This window comes from Chiroxiphia lanceolata, chromosome 4 (genome assembly GCF_009829145.1).
Source record: "Chiroxiphia lanceolata isolate bChiLan1 chromosome 4, bChiLan1.pri, whole genome shotgun sequence".
NCBI lineage: Eukaryota > Metazoa > Chordata > Aves > Passeriformes > Pipridae > Chiroxiphia > Chiroxiphia lanceolata.
The window spans coordinates 41,559,889-41,585,311 of NC_045640.1; the positions used below are offsets into that span (position 1 = coordinate 41,559,889).

At 37.2% G+C, this 25,423-nt stretch overlaps 1 protein-coding gene across 2 annotated transcripts; it reads right to left on the bottom strand.

Annotated features, from left to right (window-relative positions):
- Positions 1-1,399: 1,399 nt before the first annotated feature.
- TMA16 (translation machinery associated 16 homolog) lies at positions 1,400-19,530 on the bottom strand. 2 transcript variants are annotated; one of them, XM_032686313.1, is made up of 8 exons: positions 19,377-19,460; positions 18,056-18,168; positions 11,145-11,182; positions 10,289-10,373; positions 9,078-9,226; positions 3,198-3,240; positions 2,094-2,246; positions 1,722-1,812 (listed from the first exon to the last, which is right to left on the bottom strand). In XM_032686313.1, exons 1-7 carry the CDS (start codon positions 19,377-19,379, stop codon positions 2,135-2,137), a joined length of 543 nt encoding a protein of 180 aa, XP_032542204.1. In that variant the 5' UTR covers positions 19,380-19,460; the 3' UTR covers positions 1,722-1,812; positions 2,094-2,134. The 2 variants fall into 2 exon arrangements, with proteins under 2 accessions (XP_032542203.1, XP_032542204.1); XM_032686312.1 differs by lacking the exon at positions 2,094-2,246 and having other exon boundaries at positions 1,400-1,812; positions 19,377-19,530.
- Positions 19,531-25,423: the final 5,893 nt, after the last annotated feature.

Genomic DNA, 25,423 nt, shown 5'->3' on the forward strand with positions numbered 1-25,423 from the left:
TTCCTTCTGTATTTTACACACTGTCATGGGAAAGTGACTTTTTCTGCAATGTTTTTACTTGCCATTTCAAAGCACATCAGACCTCCTATACAAGCAAAAATTTAAGACGAACTTCTGAAAGGCAAAATCTGTCAAAGCACTGAACAAACCACATACACCACTTTAGTTCAAATCAATTACCTTGGCTCAGCTTCCACCAGAGTTCAACACCTCAGATTTTACAAATCAAACAAGATAAATTCCACAACATAGCTCAAATTTAACACAGTTATAAAAATAACAAAGACCTGCCCTGAACTTCAGCACACTTACTTCTAAAACACAAACACAAAGCAATGATGTGACAGCCTAGAGATATGGCAGGTGTCAGAGGACAAGACCTCTATCCAGGTTTAAGACTTGCAGTCCATCTGAAGATGCATTAGATCACTCACACATGCTTCAGGTCTGTTAAATTTATTCAGGTTTCTTCTTGAATTTAAAGAGGACAATTCTATATAACTGAAATGGACTGGTTTCCTAAAACTTGAAAGGATAGCACAAGCCCATTTTGTAAAGAGGAAAAACCTTAATATACATGTTAGCAGACTTAACACTCATCAGTAACTCTTGCTGCACAGCTATGGAAACACACACCTGGATTGGTATCTGTAAATGAAATCTAGGAAACCCATGTAACTATTTACCATGACAAAAACTTGGCTGTTTAGCACGCAGAAGTGTACTAGATCAAGTACTAGAAAGATTATCCACCAGGAATAATTATTTCCACGTAATTAACAGGTATCTGAGCTGTGATTACTACTGTGTGTACAAACAGTACAACCAAACTGTGACTTCTGTGCCCAATACAGTACACACTGAGATGTCCTACTTAATGCCTGTTGTGAAATTACAGTTTTGCATTTGCCCTTTTTTCCTCTTTTTTTAATCTTACAGTTATTAAAGTGACAATCTACCAACAGCTTCCCTGAAAGACACATTTAAAGGCATCTAAAAAGTTGCTTCATAAAGTAAGCCTACTATTTAAAAGACCTGAGCATCTTAATTTTAAAATGCACACCTTAAGAGAGGGGTTAGAAAAAAATATGGACAAAAAATTCATTTAAAAACAGACTGGAGGGACTTTAATTGGCTTCTGAACTGAATTCTACAACACAGTGTAACTCTCTCAAATTCTCTTGGCAAAACATAAAATACTCAGTATCTTATTGAAGCATTTCCAGCTATGTTCCTGACAGAGATTCTCAGAGAAGAGAACATACAAGACAAGAGTACCTCATGTTTAACTGATTACTGAAATTACCAGGAAAATGTAAGGATTTCTGACCACAAAGTATTCTAGTCTGAATCTAGCCTGTTCCTATGACCAGGGAAGAAGTACTCAACCAGTCAGGACTTTAAGATTTTAAGTATTTATTTATATTCAAAAATTTTAACCAATAATATACAGCTTTACCCAGTAATACACTGTTTACTCTTTACTGTTTACTCTTTACCATAGGTACACAGTGAGATGATAAAAAAAGCAACTAGCAAAGACTTTAAAAATATAGTTAAATTTTATTTTTGTTTCTAGTGATAATTAAAAGAGGTTTCTTATAATTCCCTTCACTGTTTCAGCTCTCCAATCAGCTGGTGCTCATTAGGGCCACCTCTTCTCCTTTAATCATTAGGGGCACTTCTTCTCCTTTATTCAAGTCTTCTTTTGCTTCCGCATCTGCCACCTCAGGGTGACTGCAAGCAGCATCCCTAGCTGAGAGCTTTTTCATTTTGATGTTTGGCAGTTTCCTCAGATCACCATCCCATTCTCTTAGAAAGAAAAAGAAAAGTAATGAAAACCAATTACTAATAGAAAGGAAGGAACGGCAGAGTTAATTCACCTTTCCTCAGAAGATACTAACTCAACTGAGGCTGCTTTTCTAAATTACCTTATCAGTTCCACTGTGGTATGAATAAGCACCAAAGATTTAACCTGATTTTTTACACTACAGAACCTGTAATTTCTCTATGAAAAAATGAGTACTTTCAGATTTGAAAGATTTCTGAACAAAAAATACATGATTCACTTTATTCCCACAGACTTATTGTACCTTCAGTTACTTTAGGCCACCTGCTTTTAGGTTTGTCTCATTCAACTCCCAGTCTGATAAGGAACAGCAAAGCAGGTTGGAACAGTTTCTTCATCTGGATGCTTAATTTGCAGATCTGATATACCACATACATACATAAAGTCCCTCGTAAATCTATGGTAAACGTTAACATGTTGAACAACTGACTTCAAGGGGACATAAAGTGTTAGTCCATTCACATGGTTAAGTATGTTATTTCAAAAGGCTGCATGAAGGAGAAAAGGTTATCTAAAATATAAGTCAAATCCAGTACTCAATTAATAGAATGCTTTCTTGATTATAGTAAGTGCACTTCATGGATACTTTTTCTCAAGGGCAAAGGCAGCATTTGCTAGTTACAAGATGTTTTTGTTCTACCAAGGCAATACAACAACACTTCTATCTGATGTCCCAGGTCAAGAAGTCAATAGTGTATTTATAAACACAGCAGTGTCTCTTCTTAGAGATTTTTGGCTTTATTCTAACGTCCTATGACTTCAGGCTACGTACCACCCCTGGGAGTTAGCGATGTATCATTCCTTGCAATGTAAGCATGCCTAAGCCTTTTTTCTCTCCTTTAAAGCATTTAATTTGACAGAGCTGTCAGCAAACATGTTCATGCAGTCTATTACCAGGACATACTGACTTGCTGGCTCGGATGAGCTAGCAGCAAGTTTTGCAGTTCCCAAATCTTTTAACTGGATGCAAGTCATCAGTTTCCTTAAGACCTTCAACTCCTTTATACACATACCAACACTACTTTGAACAGCTGAGGTCAGAATTTTAGGTGAAGAGAAAATAAAATCTAAGAATATTGAAAAAAAGATACTTAAGTTATAGAAACGGAATTCTAACTGTTGAATCTAACTCTTCCGATGTTTTAATAACTGTCACCAGCATTTTGATTGTAACAGCTAAGAAATGCCAAAATAGCAATGCCATGCCTACTCCGCTTTTTCAAATGAAAAATTCCTTGACGATTTTGCATAAATTCTTTTTTTTTAACGAAAAAAGGCTTACAATATGTCAACTTCAGAGACACTGTTTTGCATAAACAGGCTAGTAGTGGTAATAAAAAGAACTTACCTGAAAAATTTGAGATGCTTTCTGTTCATGATGTCTGGAATTTCTAATAGGAATTAAATTAAGTTCTATTAGATGAGTTACATTGTTCAAGTGAGTCTCACTTCAAAGAAAGAAATGTGAGCTAAACAGCTGAACATATTAGTTCAGAGGAAAACAGCCCAAGAAAATGAGAACAAGGATTCATATTACAAAGTTTCTAGAGCAATATATAATTCGGAAGACCTCTCCTTGCTAAAGAAAAGGAAGTGAACTTTATACCGACAAACTGTTCCAGAATTAAAATGTACCTGTTACTGAAAATCCACTCCTGCCAACTAGTAAAAAAGGGTGCCCCCTTTTCTCTAAACCTACATATCTGAGAAATAGCAAAAAGCACACAAAGTTTCCCCTTAAAAGTGTTCAGTGAAGAAACTAGGAATATACATTATTATTTGTTCTAAAAGCATAACTAACTTCCTCAAACAAGATCAAGGCCTGTTTTAATAGACACGCATTCACCCACGTAATAAAAACCCCCAATTCTGCTCTGCAGAACTTATTATAAATATGCACAACAGATAAAAGGTAAAATAAAAAAAGCTTAGTTTCAAAACTGACCTAAATATACAAGCCTTACTCTAAATTAATGAGTAATTTAGAATAATTTATGAGTAAAGTAGTGGTCCATAAGTATTTTGAAATGTTTTTGGAAAAAATTTCAAAGAGCAGCTTAAGTCTCTGGTGCAAACAAGACAGATCAGCAGTACAGTTAGAAAAGTCATTCTGGTAATTCAAGTAAGAAAATATAAGAAACAGTTAAATACACTTTGTAAAATTTTCTATGCAGTACAAGAATATTCATGCATGTATATGATTTTAATATATAAACACTGGAAACAGTACAGTAAGACATCAGGCGTTTAAACAGAACACATTCTAGAATTTAGGATTTTAGAATATACAACTACTTCCTTCTACCTGCAATGAGACAGTCTGAGAACAAAGAATGGCTATTTGATAACGATTAGTCTCACTCCAATTAAATTATAGTTTCCATTGTTAAATACCTGTTCTATGAACAGGAAAACCAGCATTCCACGGTTACTGAAATGCCTATTAAATACTGCAGTAAATGCAACATAACATTTATAGACAGTGTTGGCACCTGTCTCCTCTCAGAAGCTGATGTTCCTCTTGACTGAACAGAAACAAACGTAACAGTTTTAATAACTGGAAGTTTTCAGTCTTCCCTATTAACAGAAATAATTAACATATCCTCACAACAAACCTGTATTGCTTTCGATAGTAAAAAGAAAGGCAAATACTTTTTATCGAGACCTACGGGACAGACCATTTTGCTTCCTGACTCCTGGAATACACAAAACTTCCCTACTAGGTGTATAGTACATAAACTCATGCAGATTTTTACCTAGGCTGCCAAAGCTACTTTGCCTCTGTTCAGTGTCATTCTTTTTTTGGTCAGTCTTGCAGTATTGCAAGCAACCCATGTTTAACATCTCCACTAATATAGGGAGATTTATGCCTTAGAAAAAGCCATAAAACTTTCCAGAGTACAAAATACCTCAGTACTGTCTATGAACTATGCAGATTTCACAGCCAGCAGTTTTCTCAACATGGCAGACACTTTCTACCTCTGTAACATTAAATCCACTTTATTTAAGCTTTTAAAATTGTGGCATTTCAGCAACTTTTACATTGTCTTTGAACAAACCCTGAAAATACAGTTCTGCCTTTGTTTATCAGCTTTCTCAAGTCTTACAGTAATAAACGAGATCATGCTATCAAATGCAGGACTATAGATGATTTTGCTATAACAAAATGTAGCATGGTGATACCTGCGTCACATCTTTGTGGTTAGACAGTCTTTATTATTCAGAAAACTATTCCCTCCTTTTACACTTGGTTATAAAGTTACCAGTTGAAGAACAACATATATGCAAAATGGTTTGGTAACAATTATACTGGTTTCTGCAGCCTACTTCTCAGTAAATAGATAATATGATACTGTTCACAGCTGAGCAAGGCAAGGCAATATTTACCAAATGCTTTTTTTGCCTGCTGATTCCTTGGTTCTGATACACATCAGTGCCACATTACGTCCATACTTTCCAATGAAGCCTTGAAACAAAGCCACGGTTGCACCCGCTTTCTTTGCAGTCCCTTGAACTGCACTCTTGGCAGCAAGGTGCCAAACACTGAAACATTCTAACTCTCACAAGAGAAAGAAGTTCTTCCCTTCTCTCAGTTATTTTACAAGGAGCAGTGCCATTCTGTTTGCCTCTAGGACAGAGCTTAGTGATGTTAACACTGGCTTTGGCAGAAGTGGCACCATGCTAATTTGGGCCAACTGTCCCAGAAATAGGCTGAGATTTGTATTTGTTCCCTCTATCAAACCAATGATTCAACAAACACTTCAGTGTTCTTGTCAGACAAAGTAGGACTAAATGACAAGACTTCCAAATGAAACCTTTTCAACTGACTTGTTTTGGGAAAGCACTTATTGGGTTTTACCAACTTAAGCAGAACCTTTTCCAAAGAGAATATTCTATCAATTTTATCTAGCCTGCCATCCAGGACTCACCAACATCACGAGAAAGCAGGTATTCTGAAGGGAGAAGATTCTGAAACCAAGATCTGGCACTAAATTGATCTTTACTACTTTGGCAATGGCAAAATTTTTAAGCTATGCTTACATGTGTGTTTGCAATATGTTGCACAATAAAAATCACTGAGTTGCCAAATTAAGAACAGAAGTAGAAACTCTAGTGCGATGTGTGTGGAAATCAAGTAACTCTACACTGCACAGTAACTGATTTTCTAAATTATGGTGAATTAATAAAACTTGTTTAACTCAGGTGCATCTCCTTAGCATGCACCAATGTCATGGATTTTGCTGCTACTCGTGAACTCCATTTGCTTTCAAATTTTGTCACAGGAGCATGTTTTTTCTGAATTAAAGACAGAAAAAATGGAAGAGAGAAATATGGCACAGGAGTTAGTGGAAAAGAAATGAAGACAGTCCTTCGGGGAACAGATACTGGCATTTCTAAGATGAACTATTCAGCAATTTATGTGCTTTAACAAAACAACAATGAAAAATTTAAGTAAGCATTTTTTAATGTTTCTGACCCTTTCAGATAGTTTTAGTTCTCTTTCTTCTGAGGGAGAACAAATAGCCTGTTAAAAAGAAGGAAACTGTAGATGCTCTTTAGACAAAGAACCATTCAGTTATCCGATAACGATCATTACAGAAAACAGCAGCTAACAAACAGTACAGCAGCTACATTAGCAGCTACATGGAAATGAGACAGCTTTCATCTGAATTAAATTGATTTCCTTGTAATGAGAAGTCTCAAGATTTAATAAAACTAGTATGTTTAGTTTTAAAAGCCATTTTTCCTCTAGACTACTATTATGCTTTTAAGAGAACATGCAAGGTGTTTAGAAGCAAATTATCAAAAATGTATGATGTTCAGATGAAATAATTATGATGCTTTTCCACTGAAAGCATGCTAACTCCGAGCTCCAAATAAGTAAATAAATATCTAGGGTTTTCTTTCAATAGCTTTGCTATAAACATGTAAGACCTCATTAAAAAAGACTAAATACACAAAAATGTAAACATGAGGAAGAAAACTTCAGTAAAATTAATGCAGATTTATTTAAAGAGTAAGTAAACTAAAAGCAGCTGATAACAAAACTCAACAACCTCACTCATAGACTAAATGTTCCCTATATAGGTACTGTTTGTTTAAGATGGACTAAATTTACTATATTTTTGGATATCTACCACTTTCATAAACTAATTTTTACACTGCTATAAAGAATTAATTTTTCATTTACATATATCTTCAATGGGACAAGAGGAAACAGCCTCAAGCTATACCCAGGAAAATTCGGGTTGGACATCAGGAAGAATTTTTTCACTGAAAGGGTGGTTAAGCATTGGAACAGTCTGCCAAAGGAAGTGGTAGTCACCATCCCTGGAAGTGTTCAAGAAACAACTGCATGTGGCACTTAGTGCCATGGTCTAACTGACATGGTGCTGTTCAGTTAAAGGTTGGTCTCTGTGGTCTTGGAGGTCTTTTCCAACCTTAATGGTTCTATGATATAGATAGCATCAAATTTTAGGAGACTTTCATATATGAAAACAATACATATTATGCAGTCTCTTCATTGAAAATGCACATGCACACAAAACCAACTGAGAATAGGGGGGAGAAAACTCCAACAAATACTAAGTCAATTATAAAAGCTCCACTCACTACAGCTTCCAGGAATAATAATGAGCTAGAGGCATAAAAGCACTGTTTCCAGCTGATTTCCATTTATGCCCAATCTCTAATTACAGTATTTAGTTGCTATAGTACTTAGCAGCAACTATTTTCTCTGAATGAATACTGTTCTAGACAGAGAGCAAAACCTGCAGCAGCTGTGATAACAAATAATGAATGGTTTGAAAGTGTATTTAATATGTGAAGTTGCACTGTGCTCTCTGAATGCTTTACTTACTAATGCTATAATAACCTCAAATTTTGCCTACAATATTTCTGGATTCTTTGTTATTTTTATGTTGTGCTTGTGCATTTGACATCTTTTTCTCTAGTCCTATTGCTTTTTTCTTTCAGCTTTCCACAAAGCAGTAAGGAAAAAAAGAACTAAAACTTAAAAGCCAAAACAAAAAGATTTTCTACAACTGAGCTATTTGATGACATTCATAGCATCTATTTTCCTATTAATATTTTCTCCCTCCTTCTAAGAAATCAAAGATTACACATCAAGTCATACAGATATTCCTGAACTCCTCTGCCTCTGCATGTTGCACCGCCAAAAATTTAAAGCCATTCATTTTCTTTATTTGTACAATATAAATCAAGGTTTGCTGGTTTTGGCTGGGATAGGGTTAATTTTCTTCACAGTAGCTATCACGAGGCTATGTTTGGGATTTGTGCTGGAAATGGTGTTGATGACACAGAATGTTTTTGTTATTGCTCAGCAGCGATTGCACAGATCCAAGGCCCTTTCTGCTCTTTACCCCATCCCACCAGCAAGGAGGATGGAGGTGCACGAGGAGCTGGGAGGGGAAACAGCTGGGACAGCTGACCCCAAATGACCAAAGGAATATTCCATACCATATGGCATCACACTCAGCATATAAAGATGGGGGAAGAAGGAGGAAGATGAGACATTCAGAGTGATGGCAAGTGACTGTTATGGGTGATGGAGCCGGCTGTCTTGGAGCCAGCTGAACACCTGGTCCACGAGTTCCTCGCTTTCACTCTTCCAATTCTTTTCCCTATCCCAGTGTTGGGGGAGTGAGCGAGCGGTCATGTGGTGCTTAGTGCTGGCTGGGGTTAAACCACAACATAGGGTAAAGGGGAATATGACATACAACCCAAATCTTGCTTTGTTTTGAGTCCAAGCCACAGAACAATGCAGAACTTTCATGTCTTCCACGACATACTTCTACTGTTAGAAGGACTGATTACGTGTGAACAATACTTTAGCATAAAAGCCAATTTCATCACTCAACTCCAACATGATTATTGGTTAAAATAAAATACGTCACTGCTATCTTGTACTTGACTCTCCTCAAAACAACTCTTTGCTTTTTTAGGCACTTTTGTTATCCCTTTATCTTTCTCATTTCACCAGATTATGGCTGCTTCCCTTCAGCCTAGTTCCAGCTATCAAATGAAGGTCCAAACAAGACTGCTGAACAGAATTTGTATGCAAGATAGGTGCATTAAATCTCGCTTTACTTTCAAAAATAATGTCTTTAAAAAGAAAAATAAAGATAATGCCTAGAAATTTCGCTTAGATTCTAGCCGTATGAGCAGAAGGTGTGACCACAGAATGATTTCTAATGCTTTTACATACCTATTCCATAGCCCTCATAGAGTTGTCTTTCACGTTCTATTGTCTGCTTGATGACAGTTTCCCGTGAACCATGCTGTCTTCCTTGTCTACCTTTAATACTGTTTTGTAATTCAATCTGCTCCAATTCAGCATTGAATCGACACATATAACTGAAAGAAATAAAATGTATTTATGCTAGATGCAGTCATGTAAAAATTTTGCAAACAGAATTACTTAGATAATCTAGGAAGTTATTTTTACTAATTGTATTTATTTTTTTCAATTAGAGATATTTCTTAGACTTGAACAATTACTTTAATCTTTGAAGTGGAATCTCCATGTAGAACTTCATTTAAATCACATGCAGCTTCCAGAAGGATTAGGTTTTCTTATTTGCCTTCTTTTTTTTAAACTGTGTTTGCATAAAACAAAACTCCCTCATTAGAATAGTTCACCTGCTTTGGAAGACCAGTGTTAAATCTAAGTATTCCTAACTTTTAATTGCTGGATTTTACCACCTCATATATTTTAAAGTAAAATTCTTCTTTGGCATATGTTCTGTATCTTTTTGCAAACTTCCAACCCAAATGCAAAAAGAAAGTTTTCCTGCTTTTGCTGTATTACTGGTGTTGATGAGCATGGAGAACATGCTGTTCATGAACAGTGTAGAAAATATGCCAGAGCTTCTGAAGGAAAACTGATATAGTACACCTGGGTAAGAATACATATGTTATTTAGCTAGGAGGTGAAAAATAGTGACAAGCCACAGGTACATATATCCAGCAGCACAAAAAATAAGTCAGATTTTTCTTAGCAGACAATTTTCATAGTTCCTGCCCTACAAACTGACCCACCTTGCTACTGTTTAATCTTCTCAGCAAGGAAAATTAAAGGAGTAAGTAGTATGAAATATGTGCATTCAATTGCCATGGAATAACAACTAGAAAATGTATGCCATTACTATTGTCCAAATAATTTAGAGTCCTCCACACACTGCAAACTAGATATACTTAAATAATTTAAAAAACCCCACAACACGACTTATTAATTTTACTGTGAATATATCTATCTTTTAATAGAGAATTAAATGTCAGTAGCAACACAACTACTTGATATTATTAATAGCAGAATATAAAAAATCCTTCTCTGAGGACTTCACAGATGTTATTTTAAGAACATTATTTTTAAAGACAAAACAAGCTTTTTAATCTTGTTTTTAACACCAGTCTTACTTTTCAATTAGTTCACCAGCTTCCTTCTTTGTGTACTCGATTTTGTCAGGGTCAAGGTGACTTTGAAACCATTGCAGTTTTTCTCCTACAAGAATAAATTTAACATTAATGACTGTATCAGCACTGTAGCACCAACACAGATTAAAGTTTCTCAAAGTTTTTTAAATATATCCCCCCCCCCAGTTTTTCAAGACTTTGAATGGTATCATAGACACTCTGATACTGTGGGTACCAGGCATGAAGGCAGCTGTAACAGAAACATTCCAGATGTATTTTATACCTTCCTTACAGAAAAAAAAAAAAAAAAAAGACTTTTACTTGAAATTAGTGTTTAAAATATCACTATATCAATTGCTTAGGAAGGAAACTTAGAAAGGAAAAAAACCAACACAATGCCTGAGTAAAGTTCTGATCATCACCATTTTTAAACAGTTAAATTGAAAAGGTGCAGTGTCATCACATGGAAAAGAAAAATATTCCAGGTTGTGTCTCAAAGTTTTGAATTTACATGCTAGCCCAATGTGTCTCTTAACCAACATATATCATATATAAAAAAAGCATGAAGACAAAGTACAATAAACATATGTACACATTTACAAAGAGTTGTTTGGTCTATATTGCCTTGTTGTCATGTACAGCGACCAAAGAGTAGGCTATACTCAGCCCAAGATTCAATCCTGTATAAATTACTTGAGTGAACATGTCAGGTATTTTAGCATTTTCAACAGTCTATTTGAAGATTGCAGAATCAGATTATAAAGAAAGAAACTAACTGGATTATTTATGAAGTTGGTAAAGCTTAGAATCTATACTAAGAAGCTGCATAGTGTATTCAGTAATAGAAGTTTCTGCTTACCAATGATACTTAAACGTAAAGCTTTGTCAGTCTTCAACCTAGCAGAGAAAAAACAGGTATGTCAGCCAGGAACGAGTGCCATACAGATAACTACCTTTATTTCATTCCCCCAAAATTATTTTTTTTTCAATTACAATGAAAGTCAAGGTAAAATTTCAAACAGAAATATTTGCCAAATTCCAAACAATGTAAAACTTATTCTGTTTCATCTAAAAGATATACTTTTTGGTAAAACTACTATCTGAAATTTGTCCAGTTTATCTATTATGCTAAACAGTTTGCTGGAAGAAATAAGGATGCAAAACTTTCCTCAGAGCACAAAAAAAGGAATTTCAGAGAAGAGCTGCATTGTAACAATTTCCTTAAGTACTTCTGATATTCTGCTGGTATGTTTAATGAGTTTGGAGATGTCACTGCACTGCATTCTTGCAGTCAAGCATGCAATGTGAAAAATAGCATTCTATTATCTAATAAGCTTGTAATCATTAAAGTTTGTGTTAAGAAACCAAAATTAACAACTTTATAAAGCCTATCTCAAAGTATTTTTAACTCTACCTCCACCTCTGGCAGGATACTTCAAGGCCTTCTGTACTCTGGGATGTGTGTACACAATTCTGTTTAGGATTCATTCTCATCCTATTCAGCAATTCTCAAAGAAGACAGGTTATACTGTGCCTCACACTCTTTTGTCATGAAGGTGTCAGATTCAATCTGCAGCAACGGATGTTGCAATTTTCTGTTGTTTCCAGAAGATAAGTAAATATGAAATTTGTCACTGGAAAAAATATCTTAGCCATGCAAGTTCAGTGTATTCAAGGACCTTTGATAAAACTGAATTTTTATTATTATTAAATAGGAAAATTATAAAGGATGAAGTAAATCATAAAGGATATAACTGACAAAGAACAAATAATGCCAAAATGCATCAAACTTCAAAACTGATGTGCTCCTTCATTAAATTTCTTTTACTCTATAGAATTTACCTGAAGTAACACACAGAAGTCTGACACCTGTCACAAAAACTGGAATCAAAAGATAAATCCCTCCTTTCCAGACACAATTATACTTCAGTCACTTGTCCACAAATCCACATTATTAAAATAAAGATTAGCTTTTTCAAGAAGTACTTTAGACCATCTAAAAGCCACATAAAAGCAAATGCACAGCATGTGTTAGCTGCTAAGAATTCCACTAATACATTCAAGAAAAGCCTTTTTTACTTCTATAGATACCCCACCACCAAGGGTTTTGCAGTTTGGCATACCTGCCAAAAAAAAAAAAAAAATCACAACAAGCTAGTGATTAAATAAAGTATTTTCATTTTAAAACAAAAATGACTCTTGCTTGTGTGGGTTAAAGGACAGACCTGGATAAGACTGTAAAAAAAAAACAAAACAAAAAAAGGACTTAGGAGTCAGCTATTTTTTTAGAAGCCTTCAAAAAAAGCTAGGGCAGGCACCTTCAGAGGACCTACTGCAGGGAGCTTTGGATATTAACAGCGACCAAGGAAAGGACACATACTCCACCCAGTGGAACTCCACGCCAGCAGTCCCTGCTGTGAACCCTCCATGGCAACACCACCAGCCGAGCACCTCTGCAAAGCGTTGCTATGGAGAAAACTACGATGCCGTCTAGAAAAGCTGTGTACATAGAACATGTCATGGATCTATGTTCTGAAACACTACACATTGCCACCTGCACCTGCTAGGGTCACTAGATCATGTATTTATGAAGGCAGTGAAGTATATAACCATGATTTTCTTATGGAAGAGAAACCTTCAGTCTCCTGATGTACACAACTTATTTCAGTAAGAGAAATGACGACTGATGGGCTCGGATGCTGCCTTATTATAGTTTTCATAAAAACCTCACCTCACTGACTGCCAGAAGACAATAGCATTAGCAGGGAGGCTAATCAAATAAGGTGAGTCAAAGAAACTTCCTCTCATCTCCTTCCACACAATGAGTAGTATCTTTTGCTCAAGGGAAGGAGAGGGTAAGGACAGGGATACAATCTTGTGGCAGGCTGTTGCTTCTTGATGATTTTCTCTTCCCCTCGCCTCCCAAAAATCATCTGCTTAGGCACTGAGTATGAATGATTTGTGGTTTTCTTGATGTCTACTAGGTACTTAAAATCTCCATGCTCCTTCAGCAGCTCTTTATCTCAGATGTTGTATTCAACTGTTCTACTCTAAATAATAACAATAAATATTTCCCAAATCAGTTTACTCACTCAGTATTTTTACCCATAATATACACACATACAAACGTCTTCTCTGGCTCTGAAAACTAAGATAGGCTTTTCATTAAGAAAAAAATAAAAATTCATGGTTGACAGGATGTATTTCGTTCTTTCAGATTGCTAAATACGTTCATTATTTCTCCATACACATGTCCACTTTTGTTAGCTTGGTTAAGTGTTTTAGGATACTTCCATATGAAAATCCCTCTATAAGACTTAAAATTTTTGATTTTTGCAGTTCGTTTTTTTCTGTAAGCAAAACAAATAATTTTAAAAGCTAACATTTTTTCAGTTCCTCATGAAGAATCTGCAAGACCACCTCACAAAGCACGACTGCTGCAAACAGCACAAGTAGAAGCATAGTGGGGCAAGGGAGATTAACAAGGTAGACAGTGTAAAACCTAAGGAAAATCAAACAAATAGCTCTACAAGGAGATATTTTAAGGTTATTGCTTACTCCCAAGGGGTCACTCCAAGTCCCTCTTTCACTGGAAAAACTCCTTAGCTCTCATATTTCAGAGCATGACAGTATTAGACTGGCATACTGGTAATGAAAATCCTCAGACTCCTAAAGAAATTACAACGTATGCACAATAGAAAGGAGGGAACACAACAGAAAAAAAAAATCCAGTGCTAGGTTAGCTTAGGTATCAAATCCTAAAGTGTAGAAAAAGCAGTGTTCTACTGGCACCAGTGAACCAGCTTTTGCTGTCTCATAAAAACATCTTTGTAATTACTTAACAGAGCAAACAAGTCACCTAAAGGAATAAGGTAGATTAAGAGAGAATAAACTGGTAGTAATATACTGGAAATTGCTGCTGCTCATTAGACCTTGAAGGAACCGAGAAGGAAGAGGGATGCAGGCAGGAAAAAGATGTAATTCAAGTGAACAAGACTTCAGATTGCAGTCAATTTTCCAAAAGCAACTGGTCTGTCTCCTCTTATTATGGTCAAGATTGGTCTTCTGTAGCGCAGCCACAGTTTCTGGACAGTAAGCTTATTACTGCTGTCATATTTCATTAAGAAAGCTTCCAATGAAGAGTATCTGGACAATGGCGGCTGTAAAAGACTTGTGCAACATAGTGAAGAATTTCTCCCTCCTTTTACCCAGTGCTGCATTTTAAGTATTTAAATTCCTTGTGGATAATGTCTTCCCTTTGTTATTATTTGTTTGGGCAAAAGATACTTGAATATGCATCTAATAACTACATGTAATTTTCCTTCCTATTAACATAAACGGGAACATTTACAGTAGTTACTCCTTTCCCTCCAACATATAGAAGAAAAGTGAATAATAGAAGCCTAAACTGTCTCTAGTCCTGAATCCTGTCTCCAGACAAGTACCAAAGGAAAAATAAACAAAAAACCAAACAAAACTAAACTAACCAAACCCAAAAGAAACAAAACACACAAAACCAAAGCAAACATTGACTGATACTTCTATAAAACATTCTCACCCTCCAGTAACATGCCATTCCAGGGCTTCCTACACCCAAGGTAATACCTTTATATTGAACAGAAATCAGAGAAAACATACATATGTTCAAAAAGTATTATTGCACAAATTTAGCCAATCACAATTAGAGCATTTTCTGGCAAGGAAATCCAGAGCTTAATTAAAATAATACAGATGAACTCTATGAACTTCCTAGATTCACTACTGCCCTGATCCATTTTTTTCATGCTGCAGAAGTGCACTAGCCTGCACAGAGAAACTATCCCCTTTACTCAGGGCTGGTGAGATCATATTGAGAATATTGCTTCCAGTTTTGGGTCCTACCCACACTTCAGACAACTTATTCTATATAATAAGAAGCAAGGTCAAAAAGTACCAGATTTGTAAATGGGACTGGGAAAGAATATTCTGTAGATTACAAGGCAGCTTCTCCTATTTAGCACCAAGAGATGTATTAACTTTCCAACTAGAGAACAGGACTGTTGTTCAAGAGAAGCAATTTGGAAAATTGTTGCAAGACATTTAATAGACCTGCAGAAGCAACGTGGAAGAACAAAATTGGTGTGGGCTACCTCATTTTCCTGAGTGTAGGAGTGGAAAGCTTTCCTCCATCCACAGCATCAGAAATTTATTTTGTCTTTTTCAGAGCTATGCAAAACAAATGCAAACTTCACCATTATATTACAAAACTGAAAGCTAAGTAATTACACTAAAAGATTTAACACATGTTTAACTCCCAAAAAAAGAAACCCTGAAAATTTAACAAGCTGATCATTAAGATAATAGAGATTCAAAAGAAACTGGAACCCTTAACAGTCTTTTAAAAACACTAGGGAAAAAAAGAAATCAACACTATTCATATCTTTCAATTTAAACTGCTCTTCAAGCGAAGACAGGACAGAAAATAGAATATAGACAACTGGAGAATGTTTTTAATCCAATTAATTTTTAAATGTATTTTTAGAACAACACAACAAAAGTGATCTACAAAGTGCAGATCTGTGAACAACACTAGTTAATTGTTTAGAACCCAGAAGTGTAAGATGCAAAAATCTTATTTATAGATAGACCACTTTACTATCACAGTACACTTTGGATGGTCCAGACTGACACACTACTCTTGGCAAACAGTTTCTCTATGCAAACTGAAAGGTTACATCTTTTGCCATCAGCCTGGAGGCCTCACACTTGAAATAGTAAGGACTGAGCTTCCTCAAATACAACAGTAACAAAAGGAAAACTAAGGTTAATGTTACTAAACAGAGGGGGGACTCTGGTAACAGAAGATACAGAGAAGGCAGAAATACCGAATGCCTTCTTTGCATTGGCCTTCACTGACAAGACCAGCCCTTGGGAATCTCTGATCCAGCAGACCAAGGTTAAAGAATGCTGGAAGGAAGACTTTCCTTAGGTCAAGCAGGGTTGGGTTAGAGAACATCTAGGCGAACTTAACATCCACAAATCCATGGGTGCTGACAGGATGCATTCACGAGTGCCGAGAGAGATGGCAGACCCCATAGCTGGTCTGCTCATGATCATTTTTGTACGGTCATGGCGTGAGGAGAGGTGCCTGAAGACTGGAAGAAAGCAAATGTCAACCCAATCTTCAAAATGGGCAAGAAGGAGGACCCAGGGAACTACCAGCCAATCAGCCTCACCTCAATTCCTGAAAAGGCAACGGAACATCTCATTCTAGAGAGCATCTGTATCCACAGGGAGGACAAGAAGGTGATCAAGAGTAGTCAGCATGGATTCACTCGACGTAAATCATGCTTGACCAACTGATTGCCTTCTGCCTGGATGGATGAGGGAAGAGCAGTGGGTATTGTCTACCTTGACTTCAGCAAAGCCTTTTAACTTTTTGCTGTTGCAAGAGGATCCAAAAGCTAACAAAGCCCTCTAACAAGAGATATCAACACAGGTGTCCATATCAGTACAACTCTAGCTACAGACACTATCACTAAAAGATTTGATTGAGTGTGCCATGTCATACTGAATAATCAATCAGTACATCTCTCCCTTGCTAAGTCTTCTTGTGCATGTTCTTCTTTATGGCAAAGTCACAGATGCAAGCACTAAGAATCAAGTAAGATCCAGTTATCTTTTGTGATTAAGCACTCTGAGTGGCTGTTATGGTGCAAGGTGAGAGAGTTAAGGGAAAAAGTGGTCAGTTTAGCACTAGGAAAATAATCTACAATAAAAACTTAAAATCAACAGTCAGAGAGCACAGTCAAAACACGAAGCAGCAGCAAAAACTTCTTGCACGTTGGGAAACTGCCCAATTCTCAACACATGCTACTTGTAAATTCTCACAGCAGCTCTGCTGGAGGCTACATGACACTGCTGTGCTAGTAAAGGGGCCCTTTCTAGTTAAAGCAACCCTACAACTTTGCTCTGGATAAGGTTGTACATCAATCCCAACAGTAAAATTGCACAGTCTCTGTACCAGGAGTTTCCAGTTTAACACCTTCAGACATACAAGTATTTGGGATCAGCTCACATGGTCCATCTAGACATTATATTTTATATGGTTTATATAGTACTATGCTATACTTTGACAGAAAATGCATTAAGTTACCTTTAATAACTTTCTAAATAAACAGTCACAGCATAACAACTAGCAAGCTGAGAGAATGTAAATTAAAGGCCAGTCTTCCCCAGCTATCTTTTCCCTCTGTGGGAGGGGGAGGTAAAACTTAAAAGCAGAAAACCAAACATGCCATGGAAGAGCTGGAAACCACCAAAGAGCAGTTAACTACTCAGCTTTATTCCCAAGTCTCTCTTCTGCCGGAAGGTTTCTGCCTTTTCTTTTCTATAAACTCAGCACTTCAGTCGAAGCAGCTAGATCCTTAGGAGGATTCAGTTCTCACTGAACTTGAAGTAAAGCCAAAGCAGGTGACTAACCTTCATTTGAAATCACCAGCATTGTGCTTTTCAGATTATAAAAAGCAAAATATTGCAATAACAAGAAACCTACCTTGTAAGGACAACACCCAAAATCAAGTAGCAGAACAATGTACTTTGTAAAGGCTGATTTAATGAATGTAAACCTGTCAGTTCATGTGGCCCAGCAGCAGACTAAGTTATACAGGCCTTTCTGTTGTTATATCAGCATACCAATCTGCTTTTGACTACCACTCTGCTTCCCCAAACAAAAAGTATCCTCTGTGATATCGTTCTTTGGTCTGTACACAGATTTTGCAGTCAACTTACTTTTCTTTCTTTTCCTGTTTGTGTACTTCCCTTGCAAGCTGTGCAGCTTTTCTGCTGTATGGATGGATAACTTTCTTCTCTTGCTTCCCTCCTTGGGTTTTTCGTAACTTTGGCTGAAAAGAAATCAAAGATATTATACACTAACAAAGTCAAGTAAAACTAAAAGAAAGGGATGACAGGCACATACATCATGATTAAGACTTAAAAGGTCATGTATCGATGTCCCGGAAAGCACTTAATTTATAGTATCAGGTCATCAGTTCCACCCTCTCCAACAACAAAATTAGCTGAGGTCAGTACATGCTGTAACAAAACCACTAGGGCACAGAAAACGCTGTAAGAAATCTTACATACTGTTTACTCTCAAAGTACCTGTTTTGTAGAACTCTGCAGCTAGGAAACTAAGATTACCTCTCTGTACCTTTGCAGTAAATGTCCCCATTCAAGCTTCTATCAGACTGTTGCATCTGGGTTTCTGACAAAGGCCATATGTAATTTGTACAGCATAACAAAAGGGATTTTCTTGCCCCTCCCAAGAGACCCTGAGAATGCCTCACACCACGGAGTAGCCAGGGGCCCTCCTTTCCTAGCCCTTCATGGCACATGGAGAGGGAATACTACTCACAAATTTCAAAACGCTGTAACACTACTTTAAGTTACGTTACTTTTTGTGAAAAAATGTCTGAACAGGACTGAAAGGCTTTATGAAATCATACGCAATTTAACTGCGTGCTAAAGTAAACACACGAAAGCAAGGAGGTTTTTCCTGCATCGCAATAAATGGCAATAAATAAACGGGACACTTTAGTACCTCCTATTACCTATGTTCGCATCAGTGCTTAGGGCTGTGGAAAAAAAGATTACGTCAAACACAAACGACTCTGAATTCCTCGGGAACACTCAAGCGGCGGCAGCTCGCATCGGTTCCACGCCGCTGCCCCCGCCCGGCACAGCCGCCCCCGCCCCGCGGCCGCCGGGCAGGGCCAGGCCAGAGGGACGCGAACCCCTCCGGGGGCAAACGCGGCAGCTTTTAAACGCAAGTTTGGTTCATCGCCGCCCGCCCGCCCGTCCGTCACCCAGGGGACCCGCCGCACCCCCGAAGCCTCTCCAGGGACGCGGTGAGGCCGCTCCCGACGGGAAGGAAGGGGCTTAGTGCGCCGCGTAAGAAGCCCCCGCCGGCCCCAGAAGCAGAGGCTACGGAGGCTGCGGAAACTGCACTGCTATCCCTATCTCCATCCTCATCCCTGTCCCTATCCCCGTCCCTGTCCCTGTCCCTATCCCCATCCCCGTCCCCGTCCCATCCCGACCCCGCCGCACGCACCATGGCGAGCGACTCTTTTTCCGCCGCCGCGGTGCAGCAGCTTCAGCGGTCCGGGCGGGCGGCGCGGCCGTTCCGCGGCGGGGCCGGGCAGGACAGCGCCGGTGCCACCAGCTCCGGCTCCAAACCAGGCTGGGTCTGCCGCGCAGACAAAGGTGCGGGCTGAGCCGCCGAGCTACGCAATATACCCAGGCCACTACACTAACAATAAAGGAATAAAGGGTGCTGTTACACAGCACGTACAGGTCTCCCTGGAATGAAAGCTGGATTGAGATACTAGATAGTATCTTTGCTGCAGTTGAGGTGGTCGCTAAGAAGTTACCGAAGAATTGGAAAAACATAAAAAATTCTTTGGCTCAAAACACTTAAATTAGGTCCACTTCCAATTTTTACTGCAAATAGTCCCAACCTAGATGAGCTTGACAGACAGGTATCTCAAAAAATCCCCCCAAACTCAACAACAACAAACCACCACTGAAGAATGCAGCTGAAACACTGAATTCAAGTCACTTAGGTGACTGAAATTAATGCTGCTGCTACCCAGAAGCTTGAGATAAAAGAGAAAGCATTGGTAGTCGAAGAACCAGGTGATAATGATGATGAAGAAATCCCACAGCTGGTGCCTGTGCAAAGAACGAGTTTAGGTAAGCTGAAGAAAATGGGACCAAGTCCAAAAAAAGGCGATAACCTGGGTGAGAAAACCAAAACATCCCTTGGTAAGAGAAAGAAACAGCCTCTACTTCTGGATAGTCCAAAATCAAAACCTAAAGTTACAGGAGAATGTGCAGACTTGCAGACACCACCAAAACAGAAAAAAAAATCCCTATACCCGGCACCACACTCCCGTGACATCTCAAAGAATGTGTATGTTAAGAATCATCACCTAAACCATGGGGCTATGGAAAAGCATTTGTTCAGCTTTGAGTATCACAGGCTCAATGGAGACACCATCTTTAGGCCTTAGTACTTCTTGCTAATCAGGAGATGATAACTGTTCTATCAAGTGCTTTAATTAATTTCTATAATATTGAATAACTTTTATATGGTTGAATGAGAGGCAATGGAGATCAGTCCTCCTTTGATTTGGGTTGCGTGGCTTCTCACCAGACTTTAGAAAGGGCTTTGTGCCCCTAAATTTCCCTGTCCTTGCCAACTTCATCACATAGGCTGACAGACCCCTCCCCACAAACCTCACCTCTCTGTGATACTGTAGAAGAATGAGACAAAGATATTACAGAAGGTCAAAACATTCAGCCAGGGTGGGCATCTTCCCCTAATGACACCTGGCACCTGTGAGCAGGCTGTCTTAGTTACAGCCCAGCCTCTGTGTAGGTCCCCTCCTTACACCTGCAAAAGGATAATAAAAATTATTTTCCAAACTGACAGTAGCTATTAAGACAGGATGTATTCTTTTACCATTGTGGCCTACCAAACCTCTATGTACGGTATGAAAGATCTGCTTCTAAATGATACTTAAAAATTCACTGACACCTCCATGTGCCATTATTTTCACATAGTAATGCTTAATACTGAAGTACTAAGTAGTAATTTCATAGTACGTCTTTATTTCACATTCCCTGTGTAGATTGGTGAACAGAAGTGCAGAATAAAAATTCTTTATACGATAGAGCGGTACCTCAAGATTCTGATGTTTCTTACTAAGATACAACTTTCTGCAGATATAGTTCATAATTTCTCTAACATCTCAGTGACACTTGTCAAAGACTCTCAGCGAGTTAAAGTCACTACTATTATGTTAAAATATTTTCACTTTTTGAATTAGCAGTAAATTGTTCAGCTTAATGATGATGTCATTTGATCTTTGATTGTATGAAAGGTCAGGGAATGTTGTCTTCAGCTCTGAGTACTGCCAGGTAATGTACCACCATTGAAGACTTGATATTCTTCAGAATATCTTGATATTCTGATATTATTATGATATTATTCAGAAACAGTCAAACATGCTTGTAATGTGTATCTTTAAGATGTGTAAGATGTTTAAATGTGTAAGAGCTCCAGTATTAGAAATGTAACAAATCTAAACATTGAGATGTCAGGCAAAACATTCTCATTACTTATTTTCTTCTCTTGTAGCAATTGCTCAAATCTGCAGTCTGGTCTCATAACATAGTGTGCTATTAATATTCTAATGCTTGCCACAAATGCATCTTTTACCAATTTATGCCCACATGCCATAAGTTCTTGTGCTAGTATCATCCCTTTAGGTTAAATAGTAGTTCTTTCATCTTTTCATTGTCTGTGAAATAAAGTGGAAAGAACAGTTGGGGGCCAAAATGTAAAGAAACATTAATTTTAAAGATTGTCCCTAAACAAGATGTCTCCAAATTTTTTACCAAAAATATATAAGGAAAGTGGGATTATCTAAAGCAAAGTCTTCATTCAGCTTGTATCGGAACATTACCTATTTGTGCACTTGCAATAAAACTGTTTCATAGATTTACAAAACTGCTACAGAAGGCAGTGACAGTAGCAATCTTAGGTTTTAATCAAATAATTTAAGATGTAGCAGTCATAGACAGGAAACTGAGCATGGAATTTTAAACAGTCCATCCAAGTAAATAGATTTAGAGTTATGCTGTCAAACAGCACAGTAATCATAGTAGGAAACTAAGCAATAGCTCTGTTTTAATACTTTTCAAATCTGCTTGTGACCAGCAACTCACATTTAACTGAGGGATGCTGAAGGAAGTCAGACAATATTATAAAATGACAATGAAAACAATATGAATGTGGTGTCCCACTCGTGAATACAAACCAAAGATGAAAAACAGTAATTTGTAGATTCTTTATTAATTTTGATGAGCAGCTTGGAGACTTTGGAGCATGCATAGCTGGACATGTCAGTAGGTATGCTGCTCCCATCAGAATACCACAGAAAAACTACTATGATCTCCATCTAGTTTTTGTTCCACAGAGAAATGCTAGTTGGGAAGCAGAGGGTTTTACTTCTGAGCTGGAGGACGTGGTTAGGACAGAAGTTCGAGTCAATAGGTACCCACAGTGCAGGATTAACTCATTGTACCTAACCTTGAATTTTTGGTTGGAACTTTAAGAAAGAAACATAGACTGTAGATATTTAATGGCCAGCTCCAAGGGGCTATTCTGTTTTTCTGTCATTGCCTGTAGTGAGACCCTTGGGTGATGATGCATCTGATCTAATGACCTAGTTACAACCCAAAAACTATTCACTGTAAATGTGCATTGCTTTCTAGTCCAGTCCTGTTCTTTAAATAGTTCATAGTCTGGAAAAAAAAAAGAATGTTGCTTTTTAACACATCACTATCTCCATCTACAAAGGATCTTTTGTAAAATGTCTTGACAGCTGTGTAGAATAATTGCTATGTAAGTTCTCCTCAATCATGTATTTATCCTGGGGGCAGGAAAAGACACAAAAATCTGAATTTGACGTGTTAATATCTGGATCTTAATTTACATTTTTTGCATTAATTTTACTGATACCATTACAAATGCATAAGTTAAAATGAAGGGGAATCTGCTTATGATAGTCTTTCCTATGTTGTTCGATGATGCAAAATAAAGTAGGTTTACTAAGTACAGATTAATTATTCTTTCATCCTTGAACATATTTGCTATTAAATTCTAGTTACTATGAAATAACATGTTAAATATTGTAAAGCAGTGACTACAGTATGGTACTTTGGATACAGTAGCCATACAATTCTGAGAAGGAAGCCCCATTATAATGACAATAGCATGTATCAGATTTTCAGAAATTCTGACATTTACATGTCATGTCTTAGACGAATTGACATGTAAGAGTTAGACTTTCTGAATATTCTGAAAAATCTCTTTTAAGTGTTATAACTGCATTCATTAGAATGGCAGTTAAAATTGTGGTTAGCTTAGTTTTAATAAAATACAAATTTCCTGAGTTCAGGGGAATCAACTAAAGGTTAAAGTAATTAAAAGCTGCATTTAGAAGTGAGAAAAAAAAAAAGCAGTGAGCAGGGGAAACTATGTCAGTGAGGGAACAGTGAGCAGTCAGACATAGCTTTGGCAGGATCTGCCTTAGTCTGAAATGCGTCTGTAGTAGAGCTTTAGTGGAAAAACACGTAGAGTTTCATGAATATATTCCATATTATCAACAAGACCAAGCAGTACAGTAGAAATAGAAAATTGCAGTTATGCTTACAGTTATTTAGTGAATTTCCTAAGCTAATCTCTCTTAAAATTGTGATTTTTGTATGTGCTATTATCTTATTGAATAAAGGATATAGCCACATGACAGTAAACCTAATAGCAAATATATCACTAACTTTAAATTATTTTGTGGTTGGGTTTTGTTGGTGTTGTTGTTATTGCTATGTTTGGTTTTTCCCTATTTCACTTAATGTATATTTATTGCAAACTTCCTGATGAATTATATGCTCCTAGGAATTCCAGTTTCTTTCTACATATGCAGAGTTCAGATTTGCTCATAGCAGTGAGGCTATGAATGAAACTAGTATCGTTTAAATATAAATAAATTGAGTAAGAATTATGAGGCACTGAAAATTGGTATGTAATCTGGGTTATTTTTAAATCAACTGTTGGGAGAATAAATCAGCTAACAACTGAGCTCAGTGTTGTCACAGTTGGGTGACTGACAGCTTCAGCGAATCTGAGGATACATTCACTGGTTTAAAAACATACCCTAATATTTGCTGTATCTTGATTTCATAAATAGAATGCCATTTGATTTTAATTTAGCCAGGTTTATGCTTTGACATTACATTCCTGTCAATTCAAAGCTGTTGTTTAGGTCTACATTTTACAGACTGTGAACATGTAGCTGTGTAGCTGAGGCAGTGTTTCTACAAATTTGACTTTAATAACTCAACGGAGCTCTAAATGAAGGCAAGAGGGCCTTGTTTTGAAACCTGTGTTCTTCATGTGGATTATAGCAGATTTTCTAGCATTTGTCTGAAATTTTCTTTAAATTGCTTATATTCAGCAAATTTGGCTTCTGTCATTGATACTGGTACTGTATTTTGCATTGGTACCTTAATTTTTCTGCTGATAAACTAAGAAAAGCTATGAAAGAAGTACCTATTTATGTAATTTACTCTTCCTTTCGTGGTTTACAATTATTTCTATACTATGTTTATGTTGCAGGCTACCTATTTCTGCATTTCCTGATTTTTCTAAACACTGCTACTATTTTAATTTTTTAATCTCTCCATTCTAATTACAGTCAAGCTCTTCCTAATGGATTCCTGTCACTAATCAGAACAGCAGCAGACCACTTATTCCTTTTGACAGAGCCTTCTTTAATCAATCTCTTTAACCTTTTAAAATTAGAGCTCTTGCCACTTTGTTTGTTTAGGTTTTTAAGAGTCTCTCAGGTGCACTATATGTTTACAATACACTTCACATTTTGAAAGTCCTTGGTAACACAGTAGCTGTGTAGCATGCTCTGCAAGTTTCCAGTTATAAGCGAGTGTCTAAGTGGCTAGGTTTAAAACTTTCTAGAGAAAAGAACCTGAAATGGGGATACAGATTAGTAGTATAACATGCTGTCACTGTATAGCATGGCATCTCCAGAAACAAAAAGAAACTCTTATGTATTAGATCCTCTAGTTGCTCTATTTTGCATACACTCTTCTGGACCAGATTCCACTCAGGGTGCATGTGAACACAGATTTTCAACAGATTCTCTGTTGAAAATAGTTTCCTTTGGGCCCTTGGTGTGCCCAGTGGCTTAATGCTCAGATAAAATAATCTAAATTTCAGTATGTGGGCAGATATATCTGGGAAACATGCCTGAAGCTGAGAGAATAAACTGCTTCTGCCTCTTGTCTGGGCACCCATTTGAAGAATTCCTCCTTATAACCATTCAAATGTACCTATTTGTGAAGGTGCAACCAAAATTCACAATTTTATTCTTGTGAGACTTTAGCTATTGTAACTTTTTCCTTCAATAGTGAATTGAAGCTATTCTCCAATAAATTTATCAGACCCGTCCTTGATATATCAGGGTATTTTCACTAGACATGCACTAGAAATGGAAAAAATAAGGAAAAAATTCT